General features: G+C 38.6%; 2 protein-coding genes across 2 annotated transcripts in view; one reads left to right on the top strand and one right to left on the bottom strand.

Annotated features, from left to right (window-relative positions):
* Positions 1–769: 769 nt before the first annotated feature.
* The window catches only part of IFT74 (intraflagellar transport 74), a 42,853-nt gene continuing 22,897 nt past the window's right edge, over positions 770–20,725 (top strand). The window contains exons 1-8 of the mRNA XM_010076908.1: positions 770–886; positions 1,323–1,458; positions 4,921–4,969; positions 5,752–5,850; positions 6,018–6,078; positions 6,534–6,593; positions 7,674–7,735; positions 19,589–19,727. Of these exons, the coding sequence (XP_010075210.1) occupies positions 770–886; positions 1,323–1,458; positions 4,921–4,969; positions 5,752–5,850; positions 6,018–6,078; positions 6,534–6,593; positions 7,674–7,735; positions 19,589–19,727 (723 nt within the window). The remainder of the gene's footprint in view (positions 887–1,322; positions 1,459–4,920; positions 4,970–5,751; positions 5,851–6,017; positions 6,079–6,533; positions 6,594–7,673; positions 7,736–19,588; positions 19,728–20,725) is intronic.
* LRRC19 (leucine rich repeat containing 19) lies at positions 9,074–15,686 on the bottom strand. Its single transcript, XM_010076907.1, has 5 exons — positions 15,660–15,686; positions 13,063–13,155; positions 11,072–11,582; positions 10,663–10,872; positions 9,074–9,399 (listed from the first exon to the last, which is right to left on the bottom strand). The coding sequence occupies exons 1-5, from the start codon at positions 15,684–15,686 to the stop codon at positions 9,074–9,076; spliced, it is 1,167 nt and encodes a 388-aa protein (XP_010075209.1).

The raw sequence follows: 20,725 nt of genomic DNA, 5'->3' as shown, positions 1-20,725 counted from the left end.
GAAGGGGTTCTGCCGCCTGGGAAGCGGGATCCGCGCCTGCCTGCAGCTCCCGGGGTATCGCGGTTCTGTAGCAGGGCCGTCGGTGCTGCGACCTCCGCGCCTCCCCGGCTACAGGCGCCCCTCAGCCTCTCTGGGGGCGGGCTTTTATCGCCCCGGGGGAACAAGGACCCTTCCTGGCTGTTTGCGGGGCGGCCGGCCGTGCTGCAGGCCCCGCCGAGCAACTGCCTGGCAGCCCCAGCGGTCGAAAAGCTGTCTCTGTGTGGCACGGCTGGGGTGGGAGCCCCTCAAGGGGCCGGAATATAAATCAGGGGTAGCGCAGTGTGGGTTTGCATTGGTGGCTGGTGATGCCTGAAGGGCTGTCTCTAGATAACCCAGATAAATGGATATTTACAACAGCTATTAGCTTCCAGCTTCTTTCATGAGAGATTTAAATGCTGTGGGCAGATGCTGAAACAATAAATGCCACAAGAATTACAAGGAGTTATCTGCGTAACAGTATAAACTGAGGACTGACTAAGCACTGAACAGGGACTGTTGTTTCATCTTACTGGTGGACCTTCTGTGGTCCTTTCTGAGCATTGTCGCTGTCTCGTACCATGCTTTGCCAGTAAAGAAGTGGTTCGCAGATTTCTAAAGAAAAATAAACTTCTTTTAATAGGGGGAAGAATTAAGCTTTAAAGGTTGGTCTCTGGTAGTTTTAAAGAACTTGTGCAAATTAAAGAACTATTTCTGTCCTTCTTTCCGGGGAGTAGTTTAAAAGGGAACAAATATGGCCAGCAGTCACAGACCTCCAGTATCTCATCCTTCTTCAAGAGCAGGAATAGGGCTGACCCCAAGACCTACCTCTTCATCAAGGACTCCATCAGCAACCAGAATAGGAACAGCGGTATGTTAAAAAAATTGAACATTAACTTCAATACATTTGGATTTTTATAGTTTTTTTGGTAATTTTTTCAGTACTGTGACTTAAGTGAGACTTTCTCATGAGGAATTTACAGATTTTAATTTTGTAGAGAGCTGTGTTTTCTATATTTTGACTGAAAAGCGTCAAGGAGGTCTTGCATCAAGAGACCTTAATAGCATTTATGTTATAGACAGAGGAAACAAACAATTGCTCAAAAGTAATCTCTTACCCTTCTGGAGTGAACACCACTGAAGCATTGTGTACCTGAAGACATGTAAATCCTAAACGATTCTTATAAGAACAGTATAGAGACTAGCTTAAGTTTTTCATTGCTTTGGCAATTGCATAAGAATAATAAATACATAATTAAAAATTAGGAATTTTGTGGTTTTTGTTTTTTTGGTTTTTTTTTTCCTAGATGCCTCCTGGTACATCAAGACCTGGTTCTCGTGGTGGTCCTTCGACTACTGGAGGAGTCTTATCAGCTCAGATAAAAGTTGCAGACCGCCCAGTGACTCAACAGGGATTAAGTGGAATGAAAACTGCAATGAAAGGTATTTTTTACTGAAAATACCTATCAAGGTGTCTGCAAACGTTTAAAAAAAAATTAAGTTTGTAAAGGAAATCTTTTCATCACTGTTTAAATTGCAGAGTGAATAGTTGTGATTAATAGAAGTAGGAGAAAGGAAAGGAAGACTAAAGCATAGAATCACAGAATCATAGAATGGTTAGGGTTGGAAGGGACCTTAAAGATCATCGAGTTCCAACCCCCCTGCCATGGGCAGAGACAGCTCCCACTAGACCAGGTTGTTCGAAGCCTCATCCAGCCTGGCCTTGAACACCTCCAGGGATGGGGCATCTACAACTTCTCTGGGCAACCTGTTACAGTGACTCACCACCCTCTCAGTAAAAAACTTCCTCCTAATATACAATCTAAATCTACCCTCTTTCATCTTAAAACTGTTACCCTTAGTCCTATCACTTCACCTCGTGATCAAGAGTGCCTCCCCATCTCTCCTGCAGGTCACCTTCAGGTACTGGAAGTCAGTTATAAGGTCTTCCCAGAGCCTTCTCTTCTCTATGATGAACAACCCCAGCTCTCTCAGCCTGTTCTCATACAGGAGGTGCTCCAGCCCCCTGATCATCTTCGTGGCCCTCCTGGACTCGCTCTAACAGGTCCATGTCCTTCCTGTGCTGAGCACTCCAGAGCTAGATGCAGTACTCCAGGTGGGGTCTCATAAGAGCGGAGCAGAGGAGAAGAATCACCTCTCTCAAGCTGCTGGTCATGCTTCTTTTTGTGCAACCCAGGAAACAGTTGGCTTACTGGGCTGCAACTGCAAATTGCCAGCTCATGTTGAGTTTCTCATCAGCCAATAATCCTAAACCCATCTTCTCAGCGCATTCTCCTTCCAGCCTGTATTTGTGCTTGGGGTTCCCCCCACCCACGTACAGGACCTTACACTGCTTTGTTGAACTTCATGAGGTTTGCACAGACCCACCTCTCAAGCCTGTCAAGGTCCCTCTGGATGGCATCCCTTCCCTCCAGCGTGTCCACCACACCACACAGCTTGGTGTCATCAGCAAACTTGCTGAGGGTGCACTCAATCCTACTGTCCACGTCTACTACAAAGATGTTAACACTCAGTTGTTTAACATTAACTCCCAATACTGACCCCTGAGGAACACCACTTGTCACTGATCTCCAATTGAACACTGAGCCACTGACCACAACTCTTTGAGTGTGACCATCCAGCCAATTCCTTATCCAGCAACTGGTCCAACTGTCAAATCCATGTCTCTCCAATTTAGAGACAAGGATGTCATGTGGGACAGTGTCAAATGCTTTGCACAAGTCCAGGTAGCTGATGTCAGTTGCTCTTCCCTTATCCACCAGTGCTGTAACACGGTTGTAGAAGGCCACCAAATTTGTCAGGCATGGCTTGCACTCAGTGAAGCTATGTTGGTTGTCACCAATCACCTCCTTATTTTCCATGTGCCTTAGCAGAGTTTCCAAGAGGATTTTCTCCATGATCGTGCCAGGCACAGAGGTGAGACTGACTGGTCTGTAGTTCCCCGGGTCTTCCTTTTTTTCCTTTCTTAAAAATGGGCTTTATGTTTCTCTTTTTCCAGTCAGCAGGGACTTCCCCAGACTGCCATGACTTCTCAGACATGATGGATAGTGGCTTAGCAACTACATCTGCCAGTTCCCTCAGGATCCGTGGATGCATATCATCAGGACTTGTGCACCTTCAGGTTCCCTATGATTCTCCTACAGTGGGCAGTTCTTCATTCTCCCAGTCCCTGCCTTTGCCTTCTGTGATTTGGGCAGTGTGGCTCAAGCCCTTTTCAGTGAAGGCTGAGACAAAGAATTATTTGAGTACCTCAGCCTTCTCCATATACTGGGTAACTAAGTCTCCCATTTCCTTCTGGAGAGGGCCCACGTTTTCTCTGGTGTTCCTTTTATCCCTGATGTACCTATAGAAGCTTTTCTTGTTGCCCTTTATGTCCCTGGCCATATTTAATTCTGTCAGGGCTTTAGCTTTCCTAGCCCGATGCCTAGCTGCTCAGATAATTTCTCTGTATTCATCCCAGGCTAGCTATTCTTGCTTCCACCCTCTGTAGGCTTCATTTTTGTGTCCAGGAGTTCCTTGTTCATCATGCAGGCCTCCTGGCATTTTTGCCTGACTTCCTCTTCGTTGGGATGCATTGCTCCTGAGCTTGAAGGAGGTGACCCTTGAATATTATCCAGCTTTCTTGGGCTCCTCTTCCCTCCAGGGCTTTGTCCCATGGTATTCCACCGAGCAGATCCCTGAAGAGGTCAAAGTCTGCTCTCCTGAAGTCGAGGGTAGTCAGTTTGCTATGCAGCCTCCTCACTCCCCTAAAGATCTTGAACTCCATTTCATGGTCACTGCAGCCCAGGCTGCCCTTGAGTTTCACATTCCCCACCAGCCCTTCCTTGTTGGTGAGAACAAGGTCCAGCACAGCAGGTCTCACCAATGCATTCCAGGAACCTCCTGGCTTGCTTATGCCCTGCTGAGTTGTCTCTCCAACAGATTTTGGGGTGGTTGAAGTCCTCCATGAGGACCAGGGCTTGTGAGCATGAGGCTGCTTCTATCTGTCTATAGAGGGCCTCCTCTGTTCCGTCTTCCTGGTCAGGTCACCTGTAGCAGACAGCCACTATAATGTCACCTGTTCCTGCTCTCCGTTTAATCCTGTCCCATAGGCTCTTGGTTCGCTCCTCATCCATCCCCAGGTGGAGCTCCATGTACTCCAGCTGGTCACTGACACAGAAGGTGATGCCCCACCCCCTCCTCGTCTCCCCTGCCTGTCCTTCGTGAAGAGCCTGTATCCCTCCATTCCAACCATCCCACCATGTCTCTGTGATGCCAATGAGATCGTAGCCCTGCAGGCGTGCACACATCTCCAACTCCTCTTGTTTATTCTTAATGCATTTGCATAGAGACACTTCAGTTGGGCCCCTGATGAAGCCGACTTGCTGGCTGGAAGTCCTTTCTGTTGCCCTTCACCTGCTAACCTGTGATCTTTCTCCAGGCCCTGGGCATCTATTGCCAGCCCTGGTTTTAAAATGGTATGACTGAGATGGATTAAGTTTCCCCTCCCTCAGCAACTTTGGTTTGCCTCTTTTAGCTTACCTCTGTTGTTTTCTTTACTCTTGATAGTCGGAGAAGACAAAGTTCTTTCTGTGCCTGAGCTGTGTTTAAAAATCATTCAAAATAACAGAACAGGATGAATTGTGTCTTCTTCCATCACTGCAGAGTAATTAAAATACTTTGTTATATACTAACGATTCATATAGCTTGAAAAGTAATGTTTATCTTCACTACGGTCTAAAATGAATTTCTGCCTTCATTTGTTGTAATGAGATAAAATCTTTTTAAGAACACTGAAGAGATGGCAGTTCTCTGCCTGCAAGTTCTGCAGATTGTTTTCATAGTTTGCAGTTCATAAAAATCAGCTGTTTTCTAACGAAATATCATCTTGTTCTCCTTTGTCAGGTCCTCAGAGACAGATAATGGATAAAACATATTACCTTGGACAGCTGAGGTATGTCTTAACAATACATTCAAACTGCAGAATGTTTAATGCTCTGTTCCTTTTCTGACATGAAGTTTGTTTTGCCTAACAATAGCATGGGATAAGGGGTTTTCACTTATAATGAAATCTGTCTTGTTATAAGAGTTAAGGTCATTTTGTGATATATGTTGTATGAGGAAGGAATTTTATACTTATGACCAAGAACAAGTAGATTCCTTTGACGTTTTGTTATTAGGCTTGCTAAGTTAAATGTACTTCCACAGCATTAGTAAAAGGACGATCAGTGATTTTGAGCTTCCACCTGTAATGCTTGATAGGTCTGATAGCTCCATTTGTAAGAAATAGCATCACAAACTAGGCATGTTTTAGTGTATATTTCAGGTGGTTTACTTGGATTACACATTGAGCCAACACTGACAGAAACTGTTGCATACGCCACTTTCTCCGTTGATCATGTTGCAGTATTGAATAATTAGTCCTAAAGCATGTAATTTAAATATGAATGATATCCATATTCTGTGAAATTATACTATGATTTTTTTTCCTGTCCGTTTGAGAATAATGCACACCTGTTTCACCAGCAGGAACAAAAAGCTAATTAAAACATTCCATATCCAGGTTTTCTATCTGATGGTGATTTTATCTGATAGAGCTATGCTTTTTTCCTCACTTCTCTTCTTTGAAAGAGATACTGGTTGCACATCTTTTGTAGTAAAATATAATTTCTGTTCTATCTGTGTTTTAGTTGTACATTCAAATGTTAATGATTCTTTTTTGTTTATTTTTTTCAGAAGCAAAACAAATGAAATTACAACAGAAATTAACAAGCTGCAGGAAGAAGTAGAAATGTACAAGCAAGAGAAATCTGTCTATTTGTCTTGTGAAAAAAGGTGAGATGTACTGCAGCTGATGCAGTGGTAACTTTTTTAGTCACAAGACTACTGTTGGCGTTGTGCAGGCTTCAAAGAAACATTAAATAATTATATTTTTTTCATTATTTTATTTTTGCATATACAAATTTTCCCATCTGAAGTTTGGCTTTTTGTTTTGTATTTAGGGCAGAGGCTTTAGCTGGTGAAATCAAAGAACTTCAAGGTCAGCTGGCAGACTACAACATGGTATGTTGCTATCAGCTGTTGATACTGAATGCTCTCCCTTCTCTCATTTACTTTCTACTGCTTTTGCTTTACTTCAGCATGTTTTTTGTTGACAATTCTCTCTAAAAATGTGCTGGTTAATACTGCCTTTTGTTCAGTTATTGGAAAGGAGAAAGATGAAAATTAAGGAAAAGCTAAGAGAAAGAAAAAAAAGTGTACTATACCTTAGGAGAAGTTGTTGCATATGGATTTAACAAATCACTGCTGTGTAATATTTGTGGGTTTTGCACAGCTACATGTCATGATGATTATTTCTGAAAACTGCATGTGATCTATTAAGGTTCCCAAATCATGCTTTTTCCATTTGCAGTAACAGAAAATTGCAGTGTTTTCAGGAGCACTTTGTTTGTCTGATTTTTTGTGTGTAACTAAAGAAAAAGGAGAGCAATAATAGGTTCGATTCTGGCTCATTTCAGGTTGTGGATATCCTTAACACCAATACGGATATGGCAGAAGTGATTCGAGATTACAATATGGTAAGAATTAGGGTATTTGCTATGTTTCAACAGTGAAATGGTGTGTGTTACATTCTTGTTGCTTTGAACATATGACAATATATAAAAAAGCATAGCATTAATTTTTTCCAGTTAACCAGAATTATTCTAGTTAAATTAACCCTAATATTAGCAATGTGTTTGTAGTGAGGCAATTTCCTGACATGTTGCATTATCAGCCCCGTGATTGTTTTCTGTATTTTAGATTTGAGAAGGCTGTTGTCCCAATCCAAATTATGAGTGTTAAAATATATTCTTTATTTGACTTGGAAGCATAGAACAATGGCCTTATGAAAGGCAAATTCACTAGACTGCACTGCCTTGTAAAGTGCCTGGTCTTCTGTAAATTAGTTCTCTTGACTTCTGCCTTTTAAATTACTCCAGTGTAATAAATATTAAATAGGTCTCTGACATGACTAACCGCAAAATCAGTGTGCTTTGTTCTTCCTTTCTTTCTGTATTTTCTAAGACATTTAAAGTGTTTCTCTAAGTCTTAAGGTGTCAGTGGCACCATGTGGCAACCATAGGCATGTTCCATTTCCTATAATCACTTTGTCCATAAGCAAAAGAAACTAGTTTTAGAAAAGGTGATGTTGGTAAAATGAAAAACTACCTGAGTATTTCTTGGTCAAAATGTGTTTTTTTTTCCCCTGCATTCAATTGAAAAAATAAATTTACAATGTCTACGTCCTAAAGAGAAGCATGTTTTGCAAGTGTTAATTTTCATTTTGCTTGTAGGCTTAAACAGTATTTTACTAAGTGTTCCAGGAACAGGTCTCACAGTAATAGTAAGTGAATTGATTTGTTACAAACTTGATTTGTATTTCTCTTTAAAACAGAGAGATGCCTTCTTACTTCCTTGGTTTCCAGTGGAAGACTGCAATTTCAGAAGGTCTTTCTTCAGTATCAACTGCAAAAAACCTCTGGAGCAGACAGCCTCTGCTGCTTCTTCCTCTATTGCATTCTGAGCAGCTTCTTGCTCATTTAAAGGAAACTTTTTATTTGTAAAACCCCTATATTTATTGTTGTATATTATATCAGAATATCTTTTTTTTTTTTAAGTTAAAGGTTCAGAATGACCGAGACACTCAGACTGTGGATAAAGTTTTCAAAGAAAGACAAGCGTAAGTACATGAAGTGTATGCTTCTCAAAAAGCTGTTAAAATCATAAGTGAACATGGCAAAACTGAGGTGTTATCTAATTTAGAAGTTCCTTAACAGTGTCAGGATGCATGCCACAAGTGATACCTGAGCAATATCAAGATGATACATCAGTGCTAGGCTGCAGCAGGAGTTCCCAACTTTAAGCTCTTCTGAGTAACTGCTGTAGAGATACTTAACATGTCATCAGGGAGACGTAAGGTGACAGTGGGGTCTCCTGTCTTTTGGCAACCTGCTGTCAAGGTCATGAGTTTTGGAAGTTGTGTAGTGGAGTAGCAGAGTAGGGAAGGCAAGCAGAAGTGGGAACTAAAACTGAGATTCCTGTCTGGTAAAGTAAGAGTGTGTGTGGAGGGGAAGATGAGGACAGCAGGATGCTTGCAGTATGAATTTGTAAGCCATGAAAACAGCTTGTGTAGTGATAGGTTGAGAGGGTGAGTTTCTGAGATGTTTGATTTAGGGACAGGAGATGTTCAGGAGAAAGAGAGGTGATCCTGCTTGTTGCCAGTAACAGCAATCTTAACAATGAGATTTTACGTATAAATAAGCACTTTTAAAAAACAATTTACCATTTAATAGTAAGTCATCTTTTCGATAGTACTGTGCTTTTCATCAGCTTGCAAATGTGTCTATTCTACTCCTGAATGCATTTGTAAGTGCTAAGAACATATGAAGGGAAAAAACTTGGTTTAGTAGCAAAGTAAGGCACAAAGGCATTAGATATGCAATAACGATGATGTATTGTCATACTTTATGTAGACGTAATTAAGGCAATGGAGCAGTTGATTTTTCTTGCTCTGCTAATTCAGGTAAAAAACCCCAAAATGTTCTGTTCTCTGATTGTATTAGTTTTGCCTAGTAAGCTACTGAGCTGTGACACCATTGATTTGGATTCAGTCCCCAGTCTGGCTAGGGTCTGCTTCAACATTTTAGATAAGTTATTCTTCACAATTAAAGCATTAGTGATTATGCCAGCTTCAGAAGCTACTTTGTAAAGACGAATTCATGTTAAGCAATATATAGTAAGCTCTCCCCCTCTGCCATAAATAACCAAATAGGTTTTTATAAAAGGTAGATTATGAGGTTTTTTTGCATGTTTTGAAATATGTGTTGTGACACCGATGCATCCACATCACCACATTTTTTAGCTTCCTGAGTCATGAAGCAATATCTTTTATGGATTTGATGAGAGGAAAGGAGATGGACTGCTTAGCCTCATTTTGTGTTGTGCATAAGTAGGTAATACAGAAGTACAAGTGTACTACAGTTTTGAAAAGTCAGTTCATCATCCATTGTTTAAGACATTAACTCTCCTCAGTTACATAAGAATCTATGTATTTATCTTCAATAAATCCATCTTTCCCAGGCACAAATGTATGGATTTTCTCAAATATTACTATGGGTTCTTCGTTGCTTGTATCTGATACTGTAGGAAAAGAACTCATGTCAGCTGAGAACTCTTGTTCAAACATCTTTGAGTCATTTTCTTCCAGACGACGGTGACTGTAGCTGATCAAATAGCGATACCATGTTGGACATTTTATAGCAGTAAAAATCAGGAGCGTAGTGCTGAGGACAAACCCTAGGACGCCTGCTAGGAAGGTCCAACTTTTGCCAGGAAGGTGTAACTCTTTAAAACAGACAGGAAAAAAAGAAGAGTCATCTTCATGAGGAATTCCAGAAAGAACTCTTTGTATGAATTTTTTCATAGTTAAATTAAGAACTCACAAAATAAATAGTGATAGGGGAATTACTGAGTGTCTCCAAAGCTTTAGTAGAATGTTATTGCTATGTTATTATTAGGGAGTCAGTAGCATCAATCAAACAAAAGATGCATGTACATCTCATATTTCCTAACAATCTAAATCCACCATGCACATTTATCAAAAATAATAGTTGCAAGTCAGATAAAGTTCCAGGGACATATAAAAGATAAAATAATAACATTTTCAAAATTTAAATTCCAAGAGTGGGCTTCGGAAAAAAAAATCAGTAATTGACTTCAAATTTTATTTCCAGCATTAAATTTCTGTATGGTGATGATGTCTCCACCTTAAAATATTACATCTTTTGTTTGGCATATCCTTTCAATTGTGTTTCTTTTATAATAAAAATTTCAAGAGATTGTAATTGCTAGTAGTCTATTTAGTAGCTGTTTTTGTGTGCTGGCCACTGTTCTAAAATAAATTGTAGCTGCTACAGCAAAAAAAGTTAGTGGCAGTGGTGGCTTACAATTTGTGTGTGTATCTGGAGATGGATATTTCTTCTGCTTCAGAAGCAAGAAATAAAGCATTTAATTATGGAAAAGTGGAGAAGAACAGTAATTTGCATGTAAGAAGAAAAGAATCTACTTTATCAAAAGAAAACCTAGAGTATTACAGAGTGATGATGGAATTAACATCAAAAAGTGAATAAAAGTAAAGAGAATATTTCAAAGAATATGGGATGGGCATATCTGTGTCCTTTATACTGAACACAGCTGAGGGCAGGAATAAAAATAATAGGCTCACTTTCACATTTTAAGAAGGCAGCTACATCTAGAAAGCAGTTCTTTTGGAAGAAGTAGCTGATTTTTTTTTTTTTACGATGCTTCCCTACTTCTGTTAGGCAGAGAGATCTGGACAAGTACCTGAATTTCAAGCTCTGAAATTTGATCATCTCTTTGTAGTATTTGAGAAATCAGGAGTGGTTATCTGTTTCGAACACTTACTCAGTAGAGCTTAACATTCTCCATAATATGTGTACAGTCTATCAAAACTTGGAAATATGCTTGTTCATTAGCCCTGGCTTTTATGGAAGAAGTACGGTGTACTAGGAATACAAAACAGTATAAAATCATGGAACAGCAAATCAAACATCTTGTAAGCAGTAGGGTGAAAGGTCAGTATATTACCTTTATGTGTTCCATTGTTTCCAGTGATGTTGTTTGGAGTCAGAGTGGTTAGTAAGGCACTACTTTTAAACTTATTGGCCAAAGTGGAAGTTACGGTGTTTTCTAAAGAAGCTTTTCGAGTTTTGCAGTCAGCTGCTTGGATAGCTGCCATCTTGATGAACAATTTTTCCTCAGTGTTTGGGAGTGTACATGTGGTATTGTTTTCATTTTCTGGGAATGTGAGCAGTAGAAAGGTTATGGGATATTGTTAATAAATTGTCACGATAATCTAAAAAAAAATCCATGGATAACTAGCATATTACTGCAAAATACAGATAAATTGAGGGTGGATATTATCCAGATTAGGAAGAAACAAGATAAGGCTGTTTGATGTAAACAAGTATGAAATGCTGCTCTTACCAAAACTTACCCATTGTCACATTGGAGGCAGTTAGCCATTTCTGTAAATCAAGGAGGTCACAGGAGCATGTCCATGGGTTTCCAGCTAAAACTATTTCAGTCAATTTAAAAGACGATCTTATATGAAAAGATTTCAGACGGTTATACTGCAGATGTAAAACTGTCAGACTTTTTAGAGAAGTAAATACATCTGAATCTAGTTGAGTAATCATGTTGTAGGATAGATTCAACACTCTCAGTTGATTTAATCCTGCAAATGCTGCTTTATGAACTGTGCTAATATGATTGTTGCTGATATCCAGGATTGAGAGTTTTGTTAGATTGCAGAAGCTGTTATTATACAGTACAGTAATCATGTTTTCATTCAGAGAAAGTTCAGTGAGGTGAATAAAACTTTGAAGAATCTCTTTGTCACTATCTTTTAAAGTGATTTTATTATTTCTGAGGCTTAATTTAGTAATGTTTTTGAAAAAGCTAGTGGGGATACTAGAGAGGTTCTTTCCAGACTCCTCACAAGTGACCTGTTGAAAAAAAAGGAATGACAACAATTAAATACTGTAGGGAACTCCAGTGATGCAGGTGTCTCAGTGATGACTATTAAGGGCATGAAAAGTCTTTCTTGTATTTTTTACTGCTAGCACTTTAAAGGTTCTAGTGCTCTTCATACAGTTTTGCTTATGTTTTTCTTAATATACTCGTGGTCTGGTGATACAGGGAAATGAATCCTCCTAGTCTAGAGACCTGAAATTCCAGATCACTCGGTGCTTAAACTCTGAGGTGCAAGGTTCTTTATGTGATGATCATCCAAAATAGAATCACTTTGACATGACATATTGGAATTAGTAGGGCTGTTTGTTTTAGAATTCTGTGTGAAGGTTGTCAGGATAGAAAAAAGATTCCTTTCCCACATAATCTGGAAAGAAAGTGTCACAGAGGAAGTGGATTCAAAGTTGCAAATTAATTCGAATATGCTTTTTCAAATGTATTGCTTTGTTGTAAAACCAGCTATGCTTACTCTTTAAAACATCTTTGGAGCAGACCTTCACCAAAACATTTAATATATATTTGTATTATAGCACTTAAATTCCTTTTGGTTTTCTGGGTTGAAGTTTAGCATAGCTCTTTTCAGCTTTGAGAATGTTTACTCTCAATACCTTGAAATATTTATGTTTTCTAAAAAGAGTAGATTTCTTTATATGTGTATGTAGGCATCACTGCAGACTACTGTTTAGTATCAAGATACTTGAACTAGCTTTAAAGGAGATTCTAAGTACTGGAAACAGTTTGGTTGTGTTATCCCTCTTCCTAAATAAGTAGTAAATAAGTAATTAAATAACTAGTTACTGCTGTGACCAGATTGAGTCTAGATAGCTTATTTAAAAACAAATGTAGGTGGAGTGCCTTTTTACACTGCATACACCTGTTGTGTGTTTTTTTTTGTTCTTCATGTTTATCCCAAAGATGAATGAGCAGTAGGTACAGTACTGGACCTGTAGGCAGAGTCAGAGCAAATAGTGCAATACTAGTTTTATCACCTGACTGCTAATCAAGAGTTCTTCCTTCCCCTCCATTCCCCAGTAAATACAAAATCCATTAAATTAATCTCTGAAAAAAAACTTTAACATTTCTTATATACATTTGGACCTAACTTGAGCAAGTGCTAACTCAATAAATCTCTCTTGCTTGAGCAGTAGTTGGGCTTGTCCAAATAACTGTTGCTTTTTAGGTCTATTCCAGAAAGATAAAGGAGGCACTCCTGTTGTCTATAGAGAGATTTAACTGAGGTGTAAAACCATCTCAAATATGTTTCAGTGTTATTCACCCACTTACAGTGGTTGCCAGCAGCTAGTTGTCCATTTTTCTGAAAACAATGTCTTCTTATTTGTCTTTATATGCTTCTTTCTTCAGGAATTTTATGTTTAAAAAGTAGCTTTTAAAATGTCTTTAGCTTCTAGCATAGCTTTCAAAAATAAGGATAATTTATGTAGATATAAAACTTACAGTTTGAGAAGTAATGTTGCAGTCAGCAGTGACTGGATTCAGAACCAGTGTTCCAGCCCAGATCACAAGCCAAGAGAGCTTCATATTTAGAGCCTAGCAAAAAACAGCATTTTTGTATACCAAAACCAGAATTCCAGTGTCTTCTATAGTGATACTTTAACGAATTAATAGATATAGATAGTTCAATGATAGTTTAATAAATTTTGTTCCAGATAGATACTACAAAATGTAAAATTAATAGGGAAAACATAGGTTATAAGAATTAATGCATTCAGCTTTCACTTAATTGACCCAAACCTAAAATCCAGGGAGCAGACTGTATCAGCAAATAGAAAAAAGATTGATGGACAATAGACAACAGTTTCATAAATGGATAAAATGAATAGGCAGGGATATGCTCATTAATATACCTGTTAAAGCAATTGTGGGTACTGGAAGATAGGGGTAAACTGCAGAAAGTATTCAGGCTCACATGCTCTCCATAAATAATTTCTCTTGTTGCTGCTGTCAGAGGCAGAATACTGTACTAGGTGGATTGTTGGTTTATCTAGTTGGATTTCTCTTACATTCTTAAGTAAGTTATTAAACAGTTTTTGTGATTTTTTTAATTAGTAGGTTGATCTAATCTCTTTATTATCCATAATATAGCATATATCATATGACATAAACCTGCACCTCTGTATTATGAAGATGCAGTTGCTGCTCTCATCTTTGGAACTAAGTAAATATGGTTCAGTCTCTTGTGCTGGAGTTTTTGTGCAGATTTGAACCATATTTTCTGAGAGTCAGGAAAGCTCTTCTGACGGTATTTACTGTGACATTAACTTTTTACAGAGAAAACGTCTCTTATCCACCTCCTTTGAATCAGATGTTATTTGCAAAATCTACTGATTTTGAACACGAATGTTAAACCATCTCTGTCGGTTGTTAAATCAGTCCCTGCCTATGCCAGACTTGAATTAAAATGTTATGTAGAAGGTAGATTATTACTTCATCTTACACTTTTTCTTAAGCATCTGAAAAGACAGTGGGCTAAGTGAGCCTCAGTATTTCCTTCCCAGACTTCTGTCTTATAGTTTTAAAAAGAACCAAAAGATACGGTGTAAATTGTATCTTGAGCTGTAGAGAGTATTCACTGAATTTAACAGAGAAGAGTGGGGGAAATTACATAAGGAAGCTCAATTGCAAGAACAATGCTAAAATAATAGGCATCCAGGCAGATTTGAAAAAAACTGATCAGTATGGAGTAGACGAGCTCACGGAACAAATTGGTTGAGTCTAATTGATTGCTTCTAGACATTTGTGTGTCTGAGGACTGACCTCATTCACCTGACTGAATCAGCATGGAAGCTTACTAACTTTTAGAAAGAGGAAGAAGGTAAATGCCACTTAAACTGTTCTGATCCATTGTGCCTTTCCACTGCTGCTGGAAATTTACATTAAATACAAAAAGAGTTCATAAACCTTATTGTTAGATGTTGTCATCAGCAGGTACAAGGAGTACTAGCAGCAGCAGCTGCTGGGGTATTATGTTCTGGATTAGGTATTGTTCTTGTCAGTGGTGGTAGTGGTGGCCTGCATAATTTTTGCAGCCAGTTTGTGTGTTGCTAGTGGAAAACATGATGCAGTTTGAGAACTCCTGATATAGACTATGTGAACAGTTGGATGTCATGGCATACTTGAATTTTAAAGATATCACTTGCAAGATGTTCAGAAACAGAGTGGGCCTTAACAAGGTAATCTATAAACACAGATTAATAGTATTATTGTAGTTTGCAGATTTCAAGAAACATTCCGTCCTTAATAGAGTGGGGAAAACATATTAAAACATTATTTTAGAAGTTAGTCTGTAAGTTAATCAATAACAATCAAGTTGAAAATGAAAGTTAATTCAAAAGTTCTTGAAAACTTCAGGCAAAAAGTTAACACGTCTGAATAAGGGGATGCTGTTATCTTGAAAATCCTTTTCCTGTCTGAAAATTCACTCTATGTATGTCTAAGTCAAAGCCATAGTTCCTATTTTTTGATTTAGTTTTTACTGAAAAGTTAGGGGTTTTCTTACAGATTTGATTTCCTGCATTGTGTGTTTGGGAACTTGTATAATCAATGTAACAACAGGAAAGCATCTGTAATTTTAGTTGCAGTTTAGCTTCTTACTAGAAGTAGACTTTAAGAATTGCTGTTTGGAGTAATTGCTTTGGAGAGAAACTGAGCTTGGCAATACATTGGTAATACCTTGACATTTCCTTGTAATTAGAAGCATTTTCTTAAAAAGGTTTTCTCAGAGAACTTTTGAAGATTTTATCATTTCATATTAATCTAACTCCTATTGTTTTTCTTACACTTGTAAAGAAAAATGCAGACTTGGGAAGGAATTGAGTTTATATAATCAAGTCGTCTGCTTTTCAGAGAAGAAGCAGACTGTTCCCTGACTCTCTACTGAAGTACAACTTACTTAACAACTTGCCATGTCCAAGGTTCACAGCAGTTCCTGAACTTTTAATGTATCTCAAGATGGATTTGTTTTCAGTCTAGCAACAAAGTTATGCTAATAAATATTTGTCTACATTTTAAAAAAGATGTGCCAAGTGTCTTACCTTTCTGTTGCTTCTTAGAGGCAGCATATGTACATGTGTAGATTTTTCAATGCACTGACAAGAAATAATACGGTGCAACAGCACTTTGCTTTTGTTCAACCTTTGTGCCTGAAGAATAAGCAGCCAGTGTAAAAAAAAAAAAAAAAAAAAAACCACCAACCTACCCCCCCAAGAAAAAACCACCTTAGCAAAAGATTGACTAGGTTGAGCAACTTCTTATAGTCATCTTGGATTTAATTGGATCTGCAGCCAATAGGGAAGTCTAAGTCATAGTAGTATGCTCAAGTGTCAAGTTCCAGATCACACAGGAAGCACCGAGTTAAAATGCCACTGGGAATTTACAATGTTATAATCAATTAAAGAAATGCTGGAGACAGAAAAAGTCTTGCATTTTTTATGTGATCATCATCAAATGAAGAAAATTTCAAGATATTTGCATACTGAAGTAAAGATCTTTAGTAGTTAGTTAAATCTGGCTTAAATTCTTGTGTTTTGGAAACATCAGCATTAGAGGAGCTGTGAGGTGTAATATATAAAGCTCATTATTTACAAAGAATTGCAGGTATTTAAGGACATCTGTTATATGGACTATATTTCAGGAATAAATTCTAAAAAAAATTGTACTTGCTGTGATTTGAGAGCATGTCTATATGCAGGTTGAAAAAGGGATTGTATTGATACACAAACACTATGTCCAATACATTTTTTTTAATTGGTGCTCATTCTCTAAGCCTCATTCTGTCCAATGCACAGTGTCCAACTACCAGATGGTTCAGTCTCCTCTCATTCTCCATTCCTCTCAAATACGTGGCTGTAGAAACTATTTTATGTCACTGTCCCTCTTTGATGTTATTGCCACTTTGATGTTTTGCTTGATATCTCAAAACATTCTGCAACTTTTCCAGGCCTCATTCCTGATTCAGCTTCATCAATAGTCTTCAAATTAGTTGTGGTAATGAATTGTCTTCCTGCGACAGCCGTTGCTGATATTTTTATTGCCTCTTAGAAGGTAACCTTCTGTCAAAAGATTTCTATGAGAGAAGATGCATCACAGCTAAATCAGACATTTCTTATCTCAAGGACATACTGGATCACCTTGAAGTATTTAGCCAGGAGTCCATATCACATAGGAAAAAGAGACTTGCCTCAGGTAAAGAGGCTGCTCTGTAACATGCCCACACACAGTTTACATTGATGGACCTGGAAAAGTAGGCTTTCTTTCCTTACTCTGCCATGCATACTTGCAGTCTCAGGCATAGATGAACGAAATCCAGTAGAGCTTGGAGACACCACTGAGCTCAACGGTGGCAGCTGCTTCCAAATAGTGTTATGGAACACATGAGAAATGGAGAAAGCTGTATTCCTCTCTCCCTCCCTAAATGTCTCTGTGATCTCCAGAAAAAGGCACCCTGTTTGTACATAAAGACAAGCTCCCTATGATCAGCACTGACAGTCTCTCCAGGTGAATTACATCTAGTGTGGAAATTTTTTCTGGAAATCAGCAACCTTAACGTTTTCTTGAATTCTTAACTGCAATTTCTCAGTTTTCATTCTGTTATGTCTTCTGATTGGTTTGATTTGAGAGAAACTGTCACTGCTGAGACCTTGCAACAGCTTTCATAGGCCCAGATTGAGGAATGAAGAGCCTCCAATAAGGAAGTAACGTGAAAGCTCACTGCCAGCACCCAGTTCTGTGCCTTCTAGAGGATCTTGAATCAAACTGCTCTCATAGCTTAAGAACATGCTTCACTTAAAAATTTGCTGCTTTCCATTACCAAGCGTAACATACTTATCCATTCACAGAGTGGTGTACTTACAGTGAGGGCCTCATTCTTTGGACTGGATCTGAACAAACCATTTTTACTCTCAGGAAGGTGTTCCTTTTAAAGTCATGTTACAACTATCCAGTATTTCTTGGTGTCCTGGTTTCAGCTGGGATAGAGCTAATTTTCCTTTCCATAGCTAGATTAGCACTGTGTTTTGGATTCAATGTGGGGATTTGGTATGAGAAGAATGTTGATAAGACACTAATTTTTCAGTTGTTGCTAAGAAATCAAGGACTTTACAGCTTCCCATGTTTTGCTAGTGCACAGGTACACAAGAAGCTAGGAGGGAGCATAGCCAGAGCAATGGATCCAGATTGGCCAGTGGGGTATTCCATATCATACAATGTCATGCTCGGTGTGTAGATGAGGATTGTCCAGGAAGAGGGTTTCTTTTCAGGATTGCAGTTTTGTGATTTTCTCTCCTCCAGGATCCTCTGGTATTTCTAGCCAGACATGGGCTGGGCATTGGTCAATGGGTGGTGAGCAACTGCACTGTGTATCACTTGTTTGTATATTATTATTGTTGTTGTTATTGTTATTATTTCAATTCTTAAATTCTTCTTGTCTCAACCCATGAGTCTCCTTACCTTTACCACTCTAATTCTCTCCCCCATCCCCCAGGACAGGGTAGGGTGAGCGAGCAACTGCGTGGTGTTTGCTGCCAGCCAGGTTAAAGCCATGACACTTGGGCAGTCCCTGTCCCAGAGCACTTCCAAATTTGCCACAAAAAGTGGCAAATCACTTGGATTTGCTTCTTCATCATAAAGCTCCAAAGCATCTTTGCAGCATGGGTTGCTAACCTGACAGAATTTCTGCTTAGCATCCACAGATTCTTGGAGACTATAGATCTTTCTTGAAGCCAGCTGGAAGACTGGTTAACACTTTTTGATCTGAGAATTCCTTGGAAGTGGTGAAAACTATGAAAAAAGACTGAGGGAGCTGAAATTGTTTAATCTCTAGAAGAGAAGGCTTAGTAGATATCTTATCAAATACCTGATGGGCAGGAGTAAAGAAAATGGAACTGATCTCTTGTCGGTGGTACCAAAGGTAGGACAAGGGATAATGGCCACAAATTGGAGAACAAAGAATTCCATTTAAACGTAAGAAAAAACTCTTTTTACTGCAAGAGTGGCCAAGCATCAAAACATTGCCCAGAGAAGTTGTGGGGTTTCTATCTGTGAAGGTACTCAAAACCTCCCTGAACAAGACACTGACAACCTGGACTCACTATAGCTGCAGTGGTAGAGAAGTCTTTATGGTTGCAGCCCGTCGATTTCCTAGTGAGATTACAGTCATGAATCAAGAATGCCAGTAATGGCTAATTTCTTAGGTTTTGTATGGTTAAGAATCTCCACACTGCCTAAATCTCTGAAGCTGCTCTCCATTCTTAAGGAATCCAACAATCCACTGCTAAAAGAAATTCATCATCATTATCCAGCACAGGCAAGTCCTGTTGTCTATATAATACGTTTTCTTTATGTGCATTCAGAAATCACATACCAGACTGCCTGTTCTTATTCCAGGAATTCACTGATTGAGAGCAACTTAGAGGGAGTAGAATCACAGAATAGTGTGAGTTGGAAGGGACCATGGAGGTCATCTAGTCCAACCCCCCTCCAGTAGGCAGGGACATCTTCCACTAGATCAGGTTGCCCAGAGTCCTATCCAACCTGACCTTGAATGTTTCTAGGTATGGGACATCTACCACCTCCCTGTGCAACCTGTTCCAGTGCTTCACCACCATAAGCGTAAAATATTTCCTCCTTATATCTAGTCTAAACCTCTCCTCTTTTAATTTAAAACCATTACCCCTACTTTTGCCAGGGTTGGGGACTACGCATGTAGATAGGGTGGGAGTGTTGGAAAGTACTATGTGGGTACTGTAAGGGAAAATAATTCTTCATCTTCTGCATCACATGGTGTGAATGTTCATAGAGCTAATCCAACTCCAAGAAGATTAGGTACAAGTAGGTAACTCGTTTTTTTAGAGTCTGTGGAGTTTTTGTGTTATTTCAGTCAGGCTGAAGGAATACCAGAGTTTGAAATAGGTGCTTAAAATAAACATCAACTAGTAAAAGTTACAAAACCATTCTGGTTTTACAGCACAGAAAAGTTAATTCAAGAGGTAGAAGAACGTATCGAACGTGAAAAGGTTGTAGCAGATGACATAATAAAAGACATGTCGCAGGAAAATCAAGCTAAATACATGGAGATGAAGGCTGCAAATGAAAAACTCTCCCAGGTTGGTTTATCTAATTTTACATACCTAAAATGTTTCTCAGTTTGGGTTCATTGGTTCAAGATACAATTTAAGTATTAATGAGCTTGAGAATAGAGTATTACAACAAAAAAGCTTTCTGAGATCTCAGTCAATTGTAGAAGTGCCTGAAAAATAGAGCAATTGACTAAAACCAGATACTTTGTCTTTTTGTATTTCTTATTTTAAGAAAAAATTATTTTCATGGTTTTCCTTTTAAATTTGGGGACTGACACGCAGATTTTAAAAGCCACTATAGTGCTTAGATGTTTCATCATGTGTAAAAAGCAAGCAAAAGGGAAAAACAACCCCAGTGATTTTTTTAGTTCACTTGAGTAGAAAGTGAATCTGACTGGGGTTTTTTTTGTTGTTCTTGTACACCTTAACGTATCAGAAAAATAAACTGGGCTTTATAAAGTTTTTGTGACTTCACTAATCCTAATGTTAACAAAAGCAATAAGTTTTCTGAGTTCTCGGGGTTCATCTAGCTTCAGACATGCAGTCTTGGAAAGTTTCTCGGTATAGTCTGTACAGAGAGAGAGGCATCTTTTGAGGCCAGTGCTTCCCAGCTGTTTTAGGATGAGCCTGAATCATTAGTCAGGGCCTACCTGTCTCTTTCTGGACTATAAAGAAACTGTGGTGGCTAGTTCAGATTTTAAAATCTGACTTTAAATTTCTGAAGTAGAAATGATAACTTCCATCCTCAGTACTGATTTTAAGAAAAATGTTGGAAAAAAGGCAAACTATATTTGGATTATAGCACAACTGCACATAACAATGGTAAGCGTTTATTGGAAAAGTTGGGTGCTGAAAGTAACTGGATATTATATCTGAGTTTAGTGGAGAAGCTGGACACAGTCTTGTCTTTTAAATTTTTAAGAGCAGCAATGAGATTGTTTTACAGTATTTTGTAAGTTCTAAGTTGCACAACAAAAACGTAGTCTCATCAAATAGTTATTTTTATCTGAATTTTTGCGTTTTTT

Source organism: Pterocles gutturalis, unplaced genomic scaffold, assembly GCF_000699245.1.
Source record: "Pterocles gutturalis isolate BGI_N339 unplaced genomic scaffold, ASM69924v1 scaffold8688, whole genome shotgun sequence".
Lineage (NCBI taxonomy): Eukaryota > Metazoa > Chordata > Aves > Pterocliformes > Pteroclidae > Pterocles > Pterocles gutturalis.
The sequence above is the reverse complement of the archived record's forward strand: the minus strand, read 5'-3'. Positions and strand labels throughout refer to the sequence as shown.

Coding starts and splice junctions, on each gene's coding strand:
- LRRC19 (XM_010076907.1), bottom strand. CDS start 15,686: ATGCTGCCTCTAAGAAGCAACAGAAAG. Junction 13,156..15,659: donor CTCTAAGAAGCAACAGAAAG/GTAAGACACTTG, acceptor GTTTTTTGCTAG/GCTCTAAATATGAAGCTCTC. Junction 10,873..11,071: donor TGCCTCCAATGTGACAATGG/GTAAGTTTTGGT, acceptor TCACATTCCCAG/AAAATGAAAACAATACCACA.